The sequence below is a fragment of the Corythoichthys intestinalis genome, chromosome 9, assembly GCF_030265065.1.
Source record: "Corythoichthys intestinalis isolate RoL2023-P3 chromosome 9, ASM3026506v1, whole genome shotgun sequence".
NCBI classification, from domain to species: domain Eukaryota; kingdom Metazoa; phylum Chordata; class Actinopteri; order Syngnathiformes; family Syngnathidae; genus Corythoichthys; species Corythoichthys intestinalis.
The window spans coordinates 58,925,715-58,945,751 of NC_080403.1; the positions used below are offsets into that span (position 1 = coordinate 58,925,715).

Below are 20,037 nucleotides of genomic sequence, written 5' to 3' on the forward strand. Positions count from 1 at the left end.
TAATGGCTGTAATGGTCAAAAATCACAGCTACACATGTTTTTCTGCCATTTAATATGAATGGAAAATTTGGACGTGCATAGCCATCAATGGCAAAGGCTAGGTTGGGTGCCAGTTGAATATCAATGAGCTGTAATGGTAAGTGGCTGGCCAAAAATCACAGCCACACGCTTTTCTGCCATTTAATATGAATGGAAAATTTGGACGTGCATACCCGTCATTGACATAGCCTGACTTGGGTGTTCAGTGCGCTCTAATGTAAAGTGTATGGTCACAAATCACAGCCACATATGTTTTTCTGCCATTTAAAATGAATGGAAAATTTTGAAAAAAATTGGCAAAATTCATTTTGCCACATGGCAAAACAAAATGAAAATCCATTTTGCCACATGGCAAAAAAAAAAAAAAAAAAAAGCCATATGGCAAAATCCATTTTGCCACATGGCAAAAAATGCCACATTATGCCACATGGCAAAAAAATTGCCACATGGCAAAATCCATTTGGCCACATGGCAAAAAAAATGCCACGTGGCAAAATGGATTTTGCCACATGTCAAATATCACGTATGGTTCTCGGCTCTGCTGCAGGAATGAGGAAGGTGAACTCTCCTGCAGGAAGGAGAGAGCTGCTTTATGCAATGACGCTGCTATCACATGTGGGGGTCTCTGTCTCTTTAAGCTGCCCGCACAGCACTGCAGAGAGTGGGTGCTGCAGTACAGACCGGCAGAGGAGCGTTGATATCACGGCGATCGGACCACGGAGGAGGCAAAGGTAGCGGCTCGGAGGTCTGAGCAAACATAGCAATAGGAAAGTGCGGAGTACCGGCGGAGGGGTGGCAGAGCGAGCGCAGAAGGGTCTCCTTTATCGAAGCGTGGCACCGGTGGCAGAGTGGCTGCGCTGGGATGGCGGAGGGGGGCCGTGGGGGGGATGGCGTCGGGGCAGCCCTCTGGGGGGCGGACGGGGGCATCAGAGACGGGCCAGCGAAGGTTACGGGACCATGCCCTCCAGATGGTGCCACCGCGCTCCGTCCGCGGCGCAGATAACAGAGGCGGCCGGAGAGGGCAGGACCGGCAAAACCCAAGGCGTCGCTTCGGGCAGAACGTTCCTAGGTCAGGTGACTCTTCGCCCGGAGGAGGGGCGGGGGGACTCTGAGAGGGAGGCCAGCGGCGCCTGCTTCGGCCAGGTATCGCGCCGGCTGGGACGACTTTTAAAGAGGTTGCCCAAGTCTCGGTCGTGGAGCGACGGCCTGAGGATCCTTCGACGATCGGCCTCCAACGGGTCGCTGCTCGCCACCTCAGGTATGACCGCCGAAAGCTGAGAGTAAAAAGTCGCCGGCGTTGTGGCCTTTTGTTTCCCAAAGGGGAAAAGTGATGAGTTAGCTTGTTGAGCTGTGGCCCGTAATACTTCCACATCTGGGGACTGTGCTACTGTTCTCTGTCTGCTCACTTTCTGTGCACCGTCATGTGTGAACAGGCTGTACAAATGTGCTGGAATCAGCAGAGTTGTCCAGTCAACAGAACAAATGAATAGAGACAGATAGAGAAAACGTGCTAAATATATCTTGCAAATCGATAATAACTTGGGTTACAGATCAAAACATTCAAGACTATAGGAGCACAAAAGTTGTATACGATTTTTGCCCCAAGATTTGCCCAAAACATACCCATTCATTCTAATGGCCAACATTTTCCATTCATTTCCAATAGCCCTATCTGCAATTCATTTCTATGGAACAAAATCTTCCATTGATTTCCAAAGCAAAAACCTGCAAAACTCAACATTGGCACACCCAAAAACTCTTCTATATGTGGTCTATTGTTATTTTTGGACCAAAAACATGGCAATAAATTCCACTGATATTCGACAGGGACCCTTGATGCCAGTGACGACCATATTCCTCCATGTCCCAAAAAAGTGACCCGATTTACCAGGGTTGACCAAATCCGGACCTGGACGCCACCTCATTTTCATGTCGTATTTTCCAAGTCTCTCTCGCCTAACACACCTGAATCAAACGATGATGTCATCAGCAAGCTCTCCGGGACCCTGATAACGATCCTGATTATTTGATTCAAGTGTGTCGGAGGAGGGAGACGTGGAAAACGCGACAAAAAAAGTTCTTTACCCCTTGTTTCCAAATCTCAACTGCTGCTGATTGATGAATGCTTAATGTAACTCTAGCACAAACTGTGACCAGCAAAGGGAAAAAAATGCTGGCCGCTGCAGTTTTATTGATTGGCTTCCACAGCAAGAGATTGACCGCTCAAGTTCCAAATTGAAAAAACAAAACAATATATTGCCACATACTGGTAATTCTCATGAAAGCTATGTCAAAAAGGACATTTACCCTTGATGAGTAGGGCTGTCAAACAAAACGAAAACATAAGGGGTTTTAATATCAAATTATTGTAACCTGTACTAACATTTTTTAAGCACTACATGTCTTTCTAACCAAGGTACCCTTTAAAGCACCGTAACAAAAGTATTTGACATAGAGCGCTGCCCTCAACATGAATCGAAAGTGCGAATTTAAAACTCTCTCCCAATTTTTATTTGGCACTGATTGTCAATGGAAAATCGGAGATATGATCCTTTTAATTTCATAATAGTAAGGAACTACATGAACTACTATGAAGGAACTACAGTATTCACTATTCAAACTAGGAACTATTTTCTCCACTAGAGGGTAGGGCACACATGTTCTTTGGACGAATAATGCGTCATTACTGTTTTTTCTCTTTAAAGATTTTTTCTTTCTTTGGCTTAATGCGGTTATGTAATGGGTTATTGTACAGTTTTAGTATAACAATGGTTCATATAGATAGGTTTGTGCCGAGAGAAAAAAAAATACCTTTGTTTAAAAAACGCTGCTCTTACTTGAGTCAAATTTTTGGCTACTCTACCCTCTGGTCATTGTTGACAAAAAACAACACTGGTCCCATTCGATCTATTTTTGGGTGTGTCAGTGTAGATTGTTGCATTGGAAATCAATGGGAATGAAGGGAAATGTTTTTGTGCCATTGAAAATCAATGGGGAATTTTGGCCATTTTGTTTTATGACATAAATGATGTGATTTGGGGAAAAAATCGTAGGACAAGTATAGAAATTTTGTTTTAAAAATCCATTTTGAGCAAACGTTAAACAAAAAGAAAGTCTGGGTCGTGAAGGAATTCCAGTCATTTTGGTGTTTGAACAGGTCAGTGTGGCCTAGGTGGCCCGCTGAAGAAGAAAAAAAATGTGAAAAGATGGTGGCTTTTGCATGGCATGCAAAGCTAGCATCAACGAAGAATAAAGTATTTCAGGTTTTCATGACTATATCCCTAAAATTAGCTTCAAGAGAAGCAGCCATAATTTGACAGTATCGAGCCCCTACTGTGCAAACCTGATAAGATCTCAATCAAAGAAAACGGGACTCCCCTAAGTGATGTCACGACGCATTCACAAAAGGCTTTAGAAAGAGGATCAATAGCGCAGGCAACCGCACGAAGATAATGGATATTTTTAGATGGCGCTCCCTGTAAGGAATCCTCCTTCTGTACTATCCTATCATTATCTTTCATCACACGCGCAGAAGAAAACTTTCTGAAACACTACCATTGAAGTTGGTGACTTTAGTGGTCAGACATGATGACTCGGAAGAAATGTCTTCTCTTCTGGGTTGCCATGGGGATGGCTCAGTTACCATCCTGTGAACTGAGTTGAAAAAAAGCTAATAATAAAACAGGCCTTTAAAGCTAACGTAACATCGTTGCCAAACTGTGTAATTATAAGGACGGTGTCACCGCATGAAGCATTGGCCTACATGACTTTTCCCCCATAGACTTGACATCTGTGACACAGAAAACTGGTTGAAAAGATTGCTTTGGGAGCTGAGAGAAATTCAAACCGATTTTAGTCCCAAAGGATTTGGATCTCTGATTCAACTTTTGAGCCCAACGGCGTACCGCAAGCAACACGTCACCTTGGCTCATTAATATTCATGACGTTAGCAATTGTTGCTGGGGGAGAGGGGGTGTCAAACTTGCATTTGCCTCTCATGCTAGATTCATGTAAATGGTGTACGAAGGAGATGTTTACTGAGCTAAACCTACCAATTCTGTCCAAAAATGATGCCCCTGGTGCCAAATTCACTGGTAAAGAACATACAAATGTTCAGTTAAAGAGATGGCTTGAGTATCGAAGACTGAAAAAGAGCTGGCCTGATCCAAAGTTATCTTTTTTATCGACACCTTTTTCTTGTGTGTATTGGCTTATGCCACTGACAATGGCATTCTCCTGTTTGAACAATCTATCCTTTACCACCATATGCCCTGTCTTTCTAATACCCTTTGGTCGTCTTCCATCTCTGACCGTTCTTGGGGGTAATTTGCATTGCTATTTTTGTGTAGCGATCGCAAATGCTACTCAGTGACAGCCAACGAACACTTTTTAATTTTTTAATGAATAACATCTTAATTCTATCATTTATTTACACTTCCCTGTTACTAAAGTTGTTTTTTACTATAGAAAAGGTAACAGTGGCAGTCAAGATACCATTTAAATTTTTTTCAGGTCATTCATTGTCAGACAGGAAAATGCCACGCTAAAAAAAAAAAAAAAACCTCTTTGTCCTCTGTAGGACCATGGCCCCGACAAAAAGTTGACTGCATATGAAATATGAATGGTTTCACTTTGCTGGCGTTAAACTGGTCTTTTGGACATCCGCGCAAGTTGATCCATTCTTCCAGTTTTGGGTTTCGGGAAACGTATGAAGAAAACATCCTTCGTATATCGTAATGTCTAGAGTCGTTTCTAGAAGTTCCATAGCAGCAGTGTTTGATCGGCATGTTCTTTTTTGAAAGATTACCAGAGAAAACAAGATTGTATTTGTGATAGATCATTGGAAAGCTTAAAATCTCAATTTTCGGGTGGAAGAAAAATTTTGAACAGGAGGGCATTTAAAAATTAACAGCAAAACCCTAACTGGAGGTTAGAGCATAATTAAAGACGCCATGATTTTAACGAGATATTATTGCGTACATGCCTCTTTTCGATCCAAAAATTCCATGTAGCATGTATCACAGAGTGTCAAGACAGCGCTGTGAATGGCCACAGCTGCATTTTGGGGGGATTTTATGGCTGAAACATGGGAATATAACAAGGATGCAGAAATCACAGACATCTAGGAATGGTTGAGATTTCATTTACATATATTTACCCTTTAAACGTTTTTTTTCTCCAATTTTTCTTTGTTTGGATCGATTATTTATCATCTAAAATATTGGGGAAAATGTGACATTAATGAAAAATAATACAATTAAGCGATAGTTATAAGGTAGATATCCGTGACTTATTTACAGACACCATTTACATCAATTAATGATTCTAAGCTAAAAATGACAGACATTTCGAATAATAAATATAATTACTGAGCTTTTTATGGCTGGGTTGAAACAAAAGCGGTTGCGCGACGTCTGTAAACGGGGGTTTTCGGGGTAAAACGGACAAATTAAAACTAGTTCGGGGGCTTCATGCGCCATGAATCTGCTATGGCAGCATATAGACATATTGTTCCATCAAACACAACAGTTGTTTTGGCTTAAAATACAGCAATTTCTTTTAAAAAGGGCTGCAAGAGCAGAAACCGTTTTTTCAGAATTGTCTGGGTTTAACTGTTCAGACCGTCCTGGCACTTAGACTTCCATTCTCTGTGCCAAACAGCTGAACAGGACAGGTTAAAAAAAATAAAAATAAAAAAATTCAAATTAATTGTCGGGATTTTCTGCCATATGTATATAATTTTTTTAAGGGCTAAAAAGTAACAAAATAATCCAGAAATACAATGGCATTGCAAAAGAAACATTTACGTTTTATACTCTGCAACACTCCTGGAAAAAGCAGAAGAGGAGGAGGTATTGTAAACAGTGCAATACTGTAACATATTTGGAACTTTGGTTCAAATTAAACTTTTTTCCCCGGTATCAGATCGGGACTGTACCGGCAGATTCTCAAAATCGGGTGACTCGGGTGTAAAAATATGCAATTGTTCAAAAGACTTGAGATGAAAACGAACTGTGAAATGAACAACAAAAGCAATGGTGTGATGACTGCGATCATACCACCCCCGTGCATGCACCAATCTGAGCCTTCAGCTGCATTGGTTTACAGCTCTGGCCCGAACAAACACAATTAGATTTCCTCTTGTTTGTTTGGTAAAGTCTGCATCTGTTGCCTGACATATGCTAGCTAGCATTGACAGAGAGGAAGAGGATGCAGAGCATCCGTCAAATACAGAATCTTAAGACGGTTTGTTACCTCACGCTTGTTAGGTGAGCTCTTATTAAGACAGCAAGCAACAATGTGTAAGTGCATCCGTTTAATGGATTCCTTGTGATAGAGTGAGGGATAGGATGCATTAGCTGTGCCCAGAATATGGAGGGTGCTTCCAAATGAGCTATGATGGGATCAGACCGGCTAAAAGCTGCTCTTAATTCCTTTATAATACCCCTTTTGGGTTCATTAGCGACTGTTTTAATAGAATCGCTCGTGATTTAGAGTTGCTTAACCTCAGATTTACCCCTCCCTCACACCGATATGGTGAAACAACAATGCAACCCCATCGTGCAGTTATCTGGTGCCACGCAGACATCCTCCATGACCCCGAGAACCAGGCTCATCTCCATCTTTCCCTGTCCCACACCTACTGTCTGTAGTCTTTAGAGAGGCAGGGTGGAACAAAAGTCTTTCTTTTAGGGCTGCAGCTACCAATTATTTAAGTAATCGATTAATCTATCAATTAGTTAGTTTGAGTGATCGGATTAGGAACATTTGATGTAGAATAACATTTACGAGATGTAAAACAAAGGCTTGCTAAGATTGCCGTTTCAAAAGAGCATTAAACATAGGCGTAGTTTGACTTTTGGGGCAGGGGGGACACAACATGTTGATGAATCCGAAATGTAGTTTCAGCAAAAAAATTAACTTCCAGGAATAATTATAATAATAAGTTGAAAATAAACTTTTTTGTTTGTTTGTTTCCCATCATTTTTAAGGGGGATTTTAAATCAGGCCGCTTAGGACAGCTATACTTTTCGCCAAGATCGTCATCCATTGAATATAGTATGCCCACCGGTGTTCTGTCAAATTTTGCAACCCATCTAAAATTGCAACTTTGTGTTAAAAATGGCCGCGAATGCAGCGGTTACAAAGTAAACACTACAAACTTTCTTTAAATAAAGGACTAATCACTTACGTTTGATCATGGACGGACATGTAGAAAAGTTCTCGTCAGACACATTCTGCCATGGTAGCTGCATACAACAACTGCACGCCGCTCTCTCACTGTTTATGTCTTCGCCGTGTCGTTAAGACAACTTACTGAAAGGGTTGACTGACAGATCTTTAGTTACAGAACAGAAGAGAGGCATCATCAACATCAACTGTCCACTGGCGGGCTTTTTATCAGCTGTCTCGAGTTCGCTGCGTATCTCTGACTTCATTGTGCTGTGACGAGCAGACGTCAATCAAAAATGCAGATACGATTTGCATATCATTACAATAGTCCCATGATCTGTTCGAAAAATAATTTTGACCCATTATTTTTTGTTCATTTCATTCATTTTTGTTGTTTATTTTTATCGCTTTACAACTTTTATAGACTATATTTTACCGGAAAATTCTCAATTTTAAAATCATTTATAGGAAAGTCAATTATATGCAATGACACGTTTCGGCCACCGGGGGGCTGGCGTAAAATCCACTTATGGCATTAAATGCGAATACAAAATATAATTCCTTATCGAGTGTTTCGTCAAACTATGCAGAATTGCACTTTCATTTCACGAGCAATAAAAACATTTAAAAATGAATTACCTGAGTTTACCTTCAAATTGTATAGAAAATAAATAAATATATGAGGAGCTAAGTAGAACAAAAGAACAACTGGCTAATTTGCAGAGCAAAAGTCAACTAGCTTAAACGCTATAAACAAATCGCTCAAACACACATTCCCAGAAAAAAACTGCTAAATATACTTATAAACAAAATTACGAATGCATAAAAAAAACATTAGCTTAAACAACAACTTGCCTTATGTTGGTCTTAACAGGGAACAGCCGGATTCATGTTAAATGAGTTATGTCATATTCACTGTTGCCACTGGAGGGCAACAAACCATTACAACAACGCCACTCTAAATAAACGAATCCTCGATTTTTTTCCTAATGGAATAACTCGAGTTAATCAATTAATCGTTGCAGCACTATTTTCATTCCAAGCTTCTTAAACACGCCAACTCACATTACGAAAGATAAAACATTCCGCCTCGTTAGGCTTCCAAAGAATCATGAGTCGTATACTTCATAATGTATTGACAGGGCACGGGGCCGATAAATAGGGGGCCCGCATTGTTGGTGAGGTCGTCAAAGCTGACCGAGTGGAATCACAGACAAAGAGCTTTTTTCGTTGAAAATTCTTGTGAATAAATGCTTAAATCCTCGAATTCTTTATAGATATGGACATAAAAAAGTCTCGATTCTTGGTTAAAAGAAAAAAACAATGTGCAGTTAGCATTTATCTTACATAAATATGTCAAAGTACAATGCTATCTGTTAGTAAATGTAGCTAGCGGCCGCCTGATGTAAACAGCTTTTTCGTTGAAAATTCTTGTGAGTAAAAGCTTAAATCCCCGAATTCTTTATAGATATGGATGTAAAACAGTCTTGATTCTTGGTTAAAAGCAACAACAAAAAAACGTGCAGTTAGCATTTAACGTAAATATGTCGAACCACACCGCGACCCTCGTGAGGAAAAGCGGCATGGAAAATGAATGAACGTCGAACCACAATGCTAGTCAGTGAGCAAATTAGCGGTCGCCATATCACAGACAAAGATTTTTTTCCGGTGAAAATCTTGTGAATAAATGCTTAAATCCCCAAATTCTTTATAGATATGGATGTAAAACCGTCTGGATTCTTGGTTAAAAGCAAAAAAAAAAAAAAGCAAACGTGCAGTTAGCATTTATTTTACGTAAATATTGTGAACTACGATGCTAGTGCAGTAGCGGCTAATTTCTCCCAGTGATTTTTTTCACGTTACAAAATGCATGCATGGTACAAAAAAAATATAATAATGACCTTGAATCCTTGAACAAATCACTCCTGAGACAAACCTTCCTGCTTGTATGCAGTACAGCTTTTGTACTTTTTCAATAGAAATCCGGCGTTAGATCGCTGCGTGCGTGTGTTTGTGAATAGCTCCTCTTGATGTGGGCGACCCCTGACTTGAATGCGAGGTGCAGTGCATGACCGATCTGACCGGTCAATACATTATGAAGTCAATGCATGAGTAGAGTGTGTGAAACCTGAGTATGTCTTGAAATGTTCTTCTTAGAGCGCAGTTCACGTGTACAGATGCCCACCGGCTGTATTATAGACTCAAGACCAGCAATGGAGCAATTTTAAAAATGTAAAATAATCAGTATAAGCATGAGGGGAGACATGGCATATTTAAATGTCTGATGGTGTTCCTCAAGGATATATGTTCCAGAGCACCATTTGTTTGTAATGAACTTCCCTTGTCAATAGAAATGTGTCAAGAAACCTCCCCTTTTAATGTGGATTCCAAACAGCTGAATTCTTCCCAACCCAATGTGACCTTTCATTTGTTTACTGTCAATCAGATGCCGGCTCTCAAACAGCTTGCCTATAATAAAACCGCAATTCTCCAGCAGTGTTGTTTTTGACAGCGCTTTTCATTTTTGTCTTAATTTATAGTTCACTTCTTGTTGATTTGTAGGGCAATTTTGGGTCAATTACTGTTTATTTTTGGTTACTTCCTGCTGATTTTGAGGCATTTACATGTCTCTTCCTGTTAATTTCAGTCCATTTGCAATACGAACGTGCTACGAGGTACCCGTTTGACACCCGCTGTTCCACACCACCCACAATCCTCGATCACTCGTCACATCTGTAGAACATTTTGGAAATTCTCGACTCCACATGAAGCATTCCATATTTTAGTATTGATTTTGTTTTAATTTAGTTTAGGGTTGTGCATCATTACCAGGAACTTCCCCATGAATCATACCACTTTCTGACAGGTCATTGTTTAAAATGAGAACAAATATACTAAACATTCCAATATACTTTCAAGAATTTGACACGTTGAATGAATTTCTGTTTGGCAAACGATGCATCTCTCTCCAGGACATCACTTCTCTGATGTGGCATCATCAAGTAAATACATCACATTAGGGCCGCAGCTATCGATTATTTAAGTCATTGATTAATCTTATCAGTTAGTTTGAATAATCGAGTCATCGGATTAGAAACGTTTCATGCGTTCCAGAATCATAAATTTTAGGAGATGTAAAACAAAGGCTTGCTAAGATTGCACCTTTAAAAGAGCATTTAAAGGTGAATACAAAATAAAAGTGTTTTATCAAACTATGCAAAATTGCACTTTCATTTCACTAGAGCAATAAATGCATTTTAAAACCAATTAAAATACCTGATCGTAGCCCAAAACGGTATAAAAATAATTAATGAGGGTCTAAGTACAACTAGATCTACAAGCAAGACTGAATGGGCCCTCGCAGTTTGGCGCAACTCGGATTCACGCGGGTTGCACTTGCTCGAAACTCGCTTCTTTTTTGGGGGGGATTGAAAGTACATTCACACACCTAGGACCGACTATAGCACCCCACCCCGGTCAGGCACGCAAATGAAAACTCACCATTTTGAAAACGTAAGATCTCATATGTCTCATGAAATGTCTTACCAATTTTGAGGAGGATCAGACTTACTCCCTAGGGGCCAAATGTCTCAGATATGCACCTTGTAACTCGATATAAATTTCACATTCAATCCCAAATAGCCGATTTCCTGTTGGGTTTGGAATATGGGTGCAGGAGACTTTTTGGAGCAGTTTGCACAAGGTATCGACCAAAATTTCATCGCTCTCCGTTGAAAAAACCTAATAGGAGAGGCCTTTTTGAAAAATTCTTTCTGTCGCCACTAGTTGGTGCTGTGGGGTTGATGCAAATGACCCCTACAGGACCTTTCAAGGTATGACTCTCAACAAGTACGGGAAGTTTGGCCCAGATTTGTTGTATATCTGCCAAGTTATGACTGTTCAAAACTTGTGAGACAAAAAGGCATTTTTTCGCAACGTTGCAAAATTATCGAAATTTACTCGAAGCCGCATGCATGTGCAAATTTTGGTGACATTTTCATTTGCCATGAAGAAGAAAAAATAATAATCTTTTGCATTCCAATAGGGCTCTAGCGCCGGTTGCTGCTCGGGGCCTAATTAAAGAATAATTGGCTAAAAGTCCAATAGCTTAAATGCTATAAAATGTTAAGGTTTTTTTTTTTTTAAACAATGCTCTTAACAAATTCTTCAAACACATATTCCCTCAAAAAAACTGCTGAATACACTTCTAACTAAATTACGAACAAACACAAAGGTACAAACTTATGTTGGTCTTAACAGGGAGCAGCTGGATCCAGTCATGTAGATGAGTTATGTCATATTCACCGTTGCCACTAGAGGGCAGTGTATCCACCCAAATCAATACCAGTAAATCCAAACACTTTCAAAATAAACCATTACGATGCCGCTCTAATTATAAATGAATCCTCGAAGCAGCAAAATTTGATTCTAAGCTTTTTTCTAATCAAATTACTTGATTTAATCCATTAATCGTTGCAGCGCTACATTATATTATTATTGTGTTTGTCAGTATAGCTCTTTTTTGGAGCTCAGTAGATTTTACAGGTCCTAATGCACCCTCACTGTCTGCTTTGTTTGTGTTTCATTGTATAACTACATCATCACTTTTCTCTGAGAAAGAGAGGGAGTGCCCATTTAGAAGTAGTCTAACTGGAATGATGGTGGTCTTTTGCTTGGGAAGACTGTGTAATATATCAACACACAACATCAACCTATACACGCAGGAAACCAAAGACAAACAGCAATGTTTGCAACAATAATAATCTTTTTGGGGATTACAGTGTCAGAGTACAGTCATTTACCGTAATTTTTGGACTATAAGACACTACTTTTTTCCTTCATTTTGAATCCTGCGGCTTCTAGTCCAGTGCGGCATATTTGTTGATTTATTTGGGTTATTAGGTAACACTTCATTTGACAGCAGCGTCAAAAGACTGTCATAAGACCGTCATAATTATGACATGACACTATCATGGGCATTACTGAATGCTTATGACAGATCTCATTAACTGTCATCCGGCAAATGATGTCACTAACTCCATTTATGTCCGTCTTGGAACTTTTACATCCATTCAAAAGTGACATAATTTGCCAGATAACATTAAATGACATCTGTTAAAAGCATTCATTAATGCTCATGACAGTGTCATGTCATAATTATGATTGTCTAATGACAGTCTTATAGCGCCACTGTCAAATAAAGTGTTACCAAAAACCTTAACTAGCGATTAATGACAACTGAAACATTAGCTGAAAAAATAATTGGCAGAGAACATGAATTTTGATTGTTATTTACCTCTGTAGCGCTGCATTGCATGCTAGGAGGCATGTTGGACGATAACATTGTTGACAGCAGGTGGTAGCAGAGGTTGACTGTCTCCCCAGGGTATCAGTGATGGCCAAATGAAGCTTTTGAAGCAATGAAGCTTTGCAGCCAATTGGTTCCAAGCTTCATGGTGGTTCATTTGGTCTTATGACAGTTGTATGATGCCGCTGTTAAAAAAGTGTTACCGGTTAATATCTTTTGGTGTAAATATTGCATAATACAGGGAAGTTTATAGTCCAGTGTGGTTTCAAGGGTGCTGTTTATAGTCAGGTGCGCGTTGTAGTGCGAAAATTACGGTCATACTGCACTGCATCATATGATTTTGGATTTTTAATACTGTGGTTACCTCATTTGGTATCACAACTAGGACTTTTGATGGAGTGATGTCTTCTATGATTTGATTTTTGTTTTTTGTCTTTGCTGTAAACATGTGTTTTTTTACTATCTTTAGACTTTATTCAATCTAGTGCGTCGTTGTCATTTGATATTCTGCATTTCCTACTGTAATTTCCCCTGGTAGGGCAAACTAAGTGATCAAATATGTCGACACTCTTTAAGTCTCGTTGTTATTTACTGCAATACAAATTGATGACCCGCATGTCTTTATCTTCTAGCTGTGGGAATATTGCGGTGGATTAGCCGGCAGAAGCGTTATCTATTTCACTGTGGGCGCGTCACAAAGGAAAATTTCCACCTCTCCCGAGTGTTTTCCTCACACGTCACTCAACACGGTCTGAGACGGTGAACCGCTCCACCCGAGGTTTTAGATGAGCCAGCCAACAATAACGGTCATACCGGAGTCAAATGCTACCGCGCCAATTTCTCGGTCTGTTTTTCTTGAAGTAGTAATTCGGGATGAGCCACTATTATCTATGATATTTCTTTTTTCTTTTCACTGACACCACTCAAAGACAAAAACAACTGGAATTCTCATGCAAGAGAGCCACTATTTTGTTCGACGCAAAAAGTAACATTTCAAAACACTACTTCTACAGATTTTGTCCAAATCACATCATTTCCACATCAAAAATTCTGGACGCTAAGGGCCACAAAAACTTTGCCATTCATTTCAAATGGCCAAAATTTCCAATTGACTTTCAATGGCACGTTCATTTCCATTGATTGCCAATACAAAAAGTAGGGATGGGAATCGAAATCCGATTCCAATTCGTAACCGGTTCCGAATGTTTCGAGGCCTCGACATCACAATGAAAAAGCCTTAACGATCCCTAAAGACGCATATTGCGTCGTGACGTGTCTTGTTGTCCAGACGCATCAAACTAGCATGGCGCCAAGAACCACTCGCTTCAAAGTTTGGCTACACTTCACCAGGAAAAAGGGTGAAAATGAAAGGTTACGATAGTTTAGCACGAGCATTGCCGCCGTAAACATAACAATGACAGCACGTAGGTTCGAACGCTCGAAAGTGTGTCTTCACTTCACGAGGAAAAATTACAACAAAGCGACTTGCAGTCATTGTGAGATGGAAATAACTGCATCGGGAGGAAATAGACTGCACTGTCCTCACCGAGACGCTAAGGCTATACAGCTAGCTAAACTCCCAAATGACGATGCAGAAGACGTTGGTATAATAATTTGCTGACTTTATTCAACCATCACTTGAAACTAAAAATAGAAATGAAACAAATCAATTTCGTCCCCAATAACAAACAGGTTTGCATCAATGTAAATCAGCGATGATTAGCTGCTAACACAGTCATAACAAACAGTTAGCATGCGTTCGCTAGCATTAGCACATCGTTTAAACCACTACACAACTGGATTTAAGTGTCCGATCGCGAGTGGAAACACACAACAACAACACAGAAGATGATACCTACAGGCGTTGGCTCTGTAGATGTTTTTACAAACATTAACAAAGAACGTTGGCTCGTGGCAGTGTTTCCCTTTCTCACTAACTCGCTCACTCGCTTGGATGCGGCATTTCTTCTTCTTCGCGTGTAAGCGCGCTCTTCTTCGCGTGAGGAAGCGCAAGGGCGCCGCCACTTGAGCGTGAAAGCGCCATAAAAACTAAAAGTCATGCATTTCAATATACTGGTAAATAAAAACAGGGGTTCCCAAACTACGGCCCGCGGCTCCATATTTGGTCCGTCCCCCTGAACAATTCCAGAGAGCATTTTGAATTTGTTTTGTTTTTTTCTCCCTCAGTAGTGTTATTTATTTCCTGGCCTTTTTCAGTGAATAACTCAGAGAGGGTTATTTGGTTATTATCTATTTAATTAATAGTGCTATTATTATTTATTATTATTATATTATTTTTTTTATTTTATTTGCTTTTGTTCCGTGAAGTTCCACAGAAGGTTATTTTGATTGTGGCTTTCTGAAAAACAATAATTTTTTTACATTTACACACTCCTGCAATCGTCACACTTTTTCTGTTACAAACTGACCCCGGCCTCTCATCAGAAAAGGGAAAAGTTATTTGGCCCTCACAGGAAAAAGTTTGGGGACATTGCCAAAGGCAGAACAACGACCTATATGCCAAAATCTACCAATATTTTTTATTTGTATTAGAAAAATGTTTCAGTAAAATGTTACACATTCTTGTGCATTTGCCACTTATTGCCTCAGTTAACATTGAGGCTTTGGGCCTCTTTTGACCTCGTTGTGAGTTTGTAAGGTTGTGACTTCTGATTAAACAAACTTGATGCCAATCAAAATGTTTGTTCTTCTTTTTCCCGAAATTAGAAACGATAAAGAATCGAATCGTTAAGCAATATCGATAATGGAATCGGAATCGTAAAAATCCTATCAATTCCCATCCCTAACAAAAAAGCCTGCAAAAATATACATTGACACACCCGAAAAGAGATCTCTATTGGTGATTGGGATTCTTGACCAAAAACGTCCTCTTAAAGCCCACTGATATATGAATGGGACCCTCCTTGCCATTGACGGCCATGTACGTGTATGCAATTGATGGTTGTGTACCTCCATGCCCCCAAATCTACACAGAGTGATCTAATATTAACAGCAAGTGACCCAGAAATGCGCCTATATCAACAGGAATTGACTCAATGTAGACAGGACCCTGAAATGCCTCAAAATAAATAGAAAGTAAATCTGAAAGGCCAAATCAACAGAAAGTGACCCCATGTACCAACGATCACAGCAAAGGTACCCTGGCAGTTTCTCCAGAAATTGCACTTTTCAGTTTTCAAATGAGATCATACTAAATGGAGGCAGGAAAGGAGTTTCTCTATTCCTTTCCTCTTTGTGTTTCCTTTCTCTGCTGTCTTTCTGCAGTGACCTCCAAACAGAGGTGAGCGCAAGACAATTGCTTATATCTGAAAGCTGGCCTTTCCCCCTGACACTTTTTTGACGCTGCATCCCTGACCCGTCACTCCCGGTTCTCCATCACTCGCATCCTCTTGTCACACATAGCCACTTTTCTTACAAGACCCCCTAAACCATATGTGAACCCTTTTCTAGTCACACAGGACAACGCAAGAATTCACAATCTGACACATTTTTTGTAACCTGGCAAGCCGGACTGATTGTTCCATATATATTCCACATGTCAATCTAGGAAAGATCCAATCGAGACCCAATTGGCTAACTTGCATAGCAAAACTCCAATCGCTTAAGTGCTATAAAATGCAATTTTTTTTTTTTTTTTACAATTCTCTTAAACACATATTCCCTAAAAAAAGGATAAATATAACTATAAACTAAATTTACGAAGGCATAAAAAAAACATGTATGATGTCATTTGGACAAAAGTAGTGTTCTGATGGAGGTGCGGGTGGCCCGGGAGACCACCCTGGATCCCGGGGGTATGAAGACAGCCCCTTTGCTGGGAGGAGGGATAGAATGAGCTGACTCGTTCTGCCCCCCTTGGCTGGGGAAGGGCCACGGCCCTGGGGCGGCACCCACGCGGCATCTCCACTCGTCTGCGGGACTATCCATCACATGTTTGATAGGATTCAAGCATGACTAGGCGCAATTATATACACTCGAGTAGAAAACCTCGGTGTCAGGATTAGCGATGAGACAACATAGAATAGGATGCCAACTATGCACACATGCAAAGGATTCACACAATTACTGGGTTCTAGACCACATGGCTGATTTATGTACACTCCACCCCTCTCAATCACTTATCGCTCAGGAACACCCCCCCCCCCCCTTCCTTGGTTGTCAGGCCCCTCGCATGGTGTCAACCGGAATTTCAATTAGATAACAATAGCACCAACATATTCATAGTTATAATAGGGGTTTAATGTATTTCTTGTGGTTGTTTGTGCTTCTTGTCTTTCTCCCTCTTTTCTTCTGTTCCCGCATAACCCCTTCCTGTTCGCGGTTTTCCCCTAATAAACGAGACGTTGAATGATCACAATGGATGTACTGTCTGTCATACTCCCATGTGATACATTAAAACTATTCAGATCCATCGGACACTCAGATCTCTATTCTCCGTTTCAAGCAGCTGAACAGGACAGGTTTAAAAAAAAAAAAGGCAGGTTGATGGGTGCACGGGTGGCCCGCGGGACCACCCTGGATCCCGGAGGGGTGACAATGGCTCCTTTGCTGGTTTGCGACAGGAGGGATGGGCTGCGCTGCTCACCCCATCCGCCCGGGCTGGCTGGGTGGGGGTCATGGCCCTTGGTTGGCGCCCGCGCAGCGTTTTCCGCTCGTCTGCTTGGCTGTCACGTGTTTGGTTGAGCTCGCATGCGGCTGGTTGTGATTGGGCGCGCTAGGGTGGGGGGTGCCCGGTGCCGGGATTGGCGGTGGGGCGGCGTAGGGTCTGTTGCCAACGGGCTTACACTCACAAGGGATTCACACGATTACTGGGTTCTAGATCACAGTGCTGATTTGTGTATACTCTACACCTCCCAATCACTTAGCGTATAGTCTCCCCCACCCCCCCTCCCCTTCTTTCCCTGGTCAACAGTCCCCCCACATGGTTTCAACCAGAAATACATCTAACTGACGATAGCACCAACGTATTAATAGTTAGTGTAGGCGTTGAATGTATTTCTTGTTGTTGCTTTTCTTTTCTTGTTTCTTTTTCTCTGTTACCCCATAACCCCTTCCTGTTCGCTGCTTTGTCATAATAAATGAGGTATGTTGAGGGCTCACAATCGGAGTATGTCATACTCTCAATGTGAAACATTAAAACTGTCAGACTTCCATTCTCCGTGTCAAACAGCTGAACAGGACAGATTTTATTTTTTTAAAAAGTAGTGTTTTGAAATGTCACTTTTTCTTCAAACAACCCACCGTCATTTTGGGATCTCAAACTAAAGCACCTGCATCGCCCGAGAATTCTGGTTGCTTTGGTGTATAAACGATGTAGATGATCAAACGCTTTTGCCCATTGAACGCCACTGGGAAAAAATAAATATTGTAGCTTTCGCATGACTACCATCAATAAAAAAGACAATTGTGGAGAAACGCGAGGAAAATAACTATGGAGAGACATCTGAGAATGTGCTTTGGTGTGGCTGTTGTGGTTCGCAACAGAGTGCCGTTGAAGATGTATGTACTCATTGTGACACCGTTTCTGTGAGAGGGATGGACTGCCTCTATTTGAGAAAATATCACACAGAGATGCTTGTTGCTGTGGTGACAGTGCTGAGTCAGTCGCTCTAAACTTTCTATTACAAAAGTTTTGCTCGTTTTATACATACGTATAGTGGTACCTCTACTTAAGAAATTAATTGATTCTGTAAGTAGTGACAAGCCCTAAATCATTCCAAGCCCCACAAAATTCAGACATAAATCTTTTATAATGCATCAAAACATGTAACAAATACATGTTGCAATTAGATGATTGCACAATAAACATAAAATCTGAGTTGTGCATTGAAGGAATCTGACCTTTTAGCCAAACTGCCGGAATTGCGCTAGCCAAACCGCCGGACCCGTGCTGGCGCAGCTCCAACGACCCAGGCCGCTGGGTCCCGACATCCCGGCCAAAAGGCCGAACTCCGCGCGTTCACCTTAGTCGTAACCCTTTGTACGGACTCCATTTTGAAAGGTTTAAAGAAGACTCACCAAAAACAAGTTGACATTTTATTCAGGTCGACAGCGATCAAACAGCAAGGCGGAACAAACTGACTCAAGGTGGGAAGGCAAGGTCACCTTATCACACGTCAACAAAAGGTTCCCGAGAAAAATGACAACGCCTTGTTAAGCATTCAGTCTTATGAAGGCTCTCGCTGTGCGGGCCGTCGGCCGGAAGAAGGGTGTTGTTTGTTTAAGATTGTCTGTTTGTGGATTGGACAGGGAGTTGGGAGTTACTGTTGTCAGGGCAATGAGGGTTGTGGATTTTGCCACCTCAGCGTCAAAGGGGCTGTTGGAGTCTTGTCAGTCGTGTTATCAGTTGGATATCGGACGTTCTCCGGTGTTCCTTGTGTTGGGACAGGGCGTCACGCCATTTGTTCTGGACTGCCCGAGAGAACTTGATTGTGAGAGTTGGTGGTGCAGACGTGGGCTTGTCAGTGTCGATCTTGCTTAGTCAGTTGCATGACGCACATGTTGGGCTTCCATGATAAGAAGGCATCATATATCTCTTATGACCTATATTCTGCTTGTTTTCCTTAAACTATGGCACAAGTGCTATTTATTTTATATTCAGTGTGTTAGAGTAATGCAAATAGTTAGACGAGAAATGGCACTATCTCCTTCAGCATCATGTAAAAAAACAAGAATAAAAATGGGCACTCATGTAAAGCTGTCTGAACACGAGGGACGAATGAAGATGACTCTGGAATACACACATACACACACAATAGAGGTCCCTCTTAGCCAATTGGATGCCAGCAATGCAAGACAATTAGCCAATGGCAGAGCAGGTATAAGTATGTCACGTTCAGTAAATTGGGAGCTTGTCGTCCCCAAGCAGCAGTTCTGCCTTTGCCCGCGTCCATTTCAAATCTCTTTATTTTCTTTTGCCGTGTGACCAAAGGCAAGACGCGGCTTGATGCAAAGCCTCAGCTGCGACCAATTTATTTTGGGAAAAGTTTTAGGAGCCCAAAGTCCGTGTGCTCATTTTGAGCCCTGCGAGCGAGCAATAAAAGACTGTGCCAGTGCTGCTATTCTGCTACATAGTCAATGACAAGACTTGGATGTCTCTGTTTATTTCTTAAGCTGCGTTTGTTCTCTTCTGTCAAAAATGAAAAAAATTCCAAACAGGACAATGAAATGTTTTTTTCATGGATTTAGTAATCACACTTAAATCTTATCATAAATGTGAAATGTTTTTCTATGTTGCTCGTGCTGCTGCTTATGGCGAGTTTGATTTTAGCCACTAGATAGAGCTGTTGTCACTTTTTTAGAGGAGGTTTGCGTTTCCAAATGAAATCCCCCCTTGAAGAGACCGCATGCCGTTAAAAACACCTTTACAGTGACTTAAACATCCATTTTTCCCCGATACTAAATCAAATTTAACCCCAAATTTCCTCTCATTGACACTGACTATTATTGTTCTTGTGATAATGTAAAGCAGGGGTCTCCAAAGCGTAAGACACCAG

General features: G+C 41.0%; 1 protein-coding gene across 2 annotated transcripts in view; it reads left to right on the top strand.

Moving 5' to 3' along the window:
* The window catches only part of rassf5 (Ras association domain family member 5), a 70,227-nt gene that overhangs the window by 11,431 nt on the left and 38,759 nt on the right, over positions 1-20,037 (top strand). Inside the window, exon 1 of one of the 2 annotated variants that reach the window (XM_057845081.1) lies at positions 936-1,297. The exons of the other annotated variant lie outside the window; for it this stretch is intronic. Within the exon in view, the coding sequence (XP_057701064.1) occupies positions 997-1,297 (301 nt within the window). The 5' untranslated portion in view covers positions 936-996. Of the gene's footprint in view, positions 1-935; positions 1,298-20,037 lie in introns of those variants that run through there. 2 annotated transcript variants of the gene reach the window in all.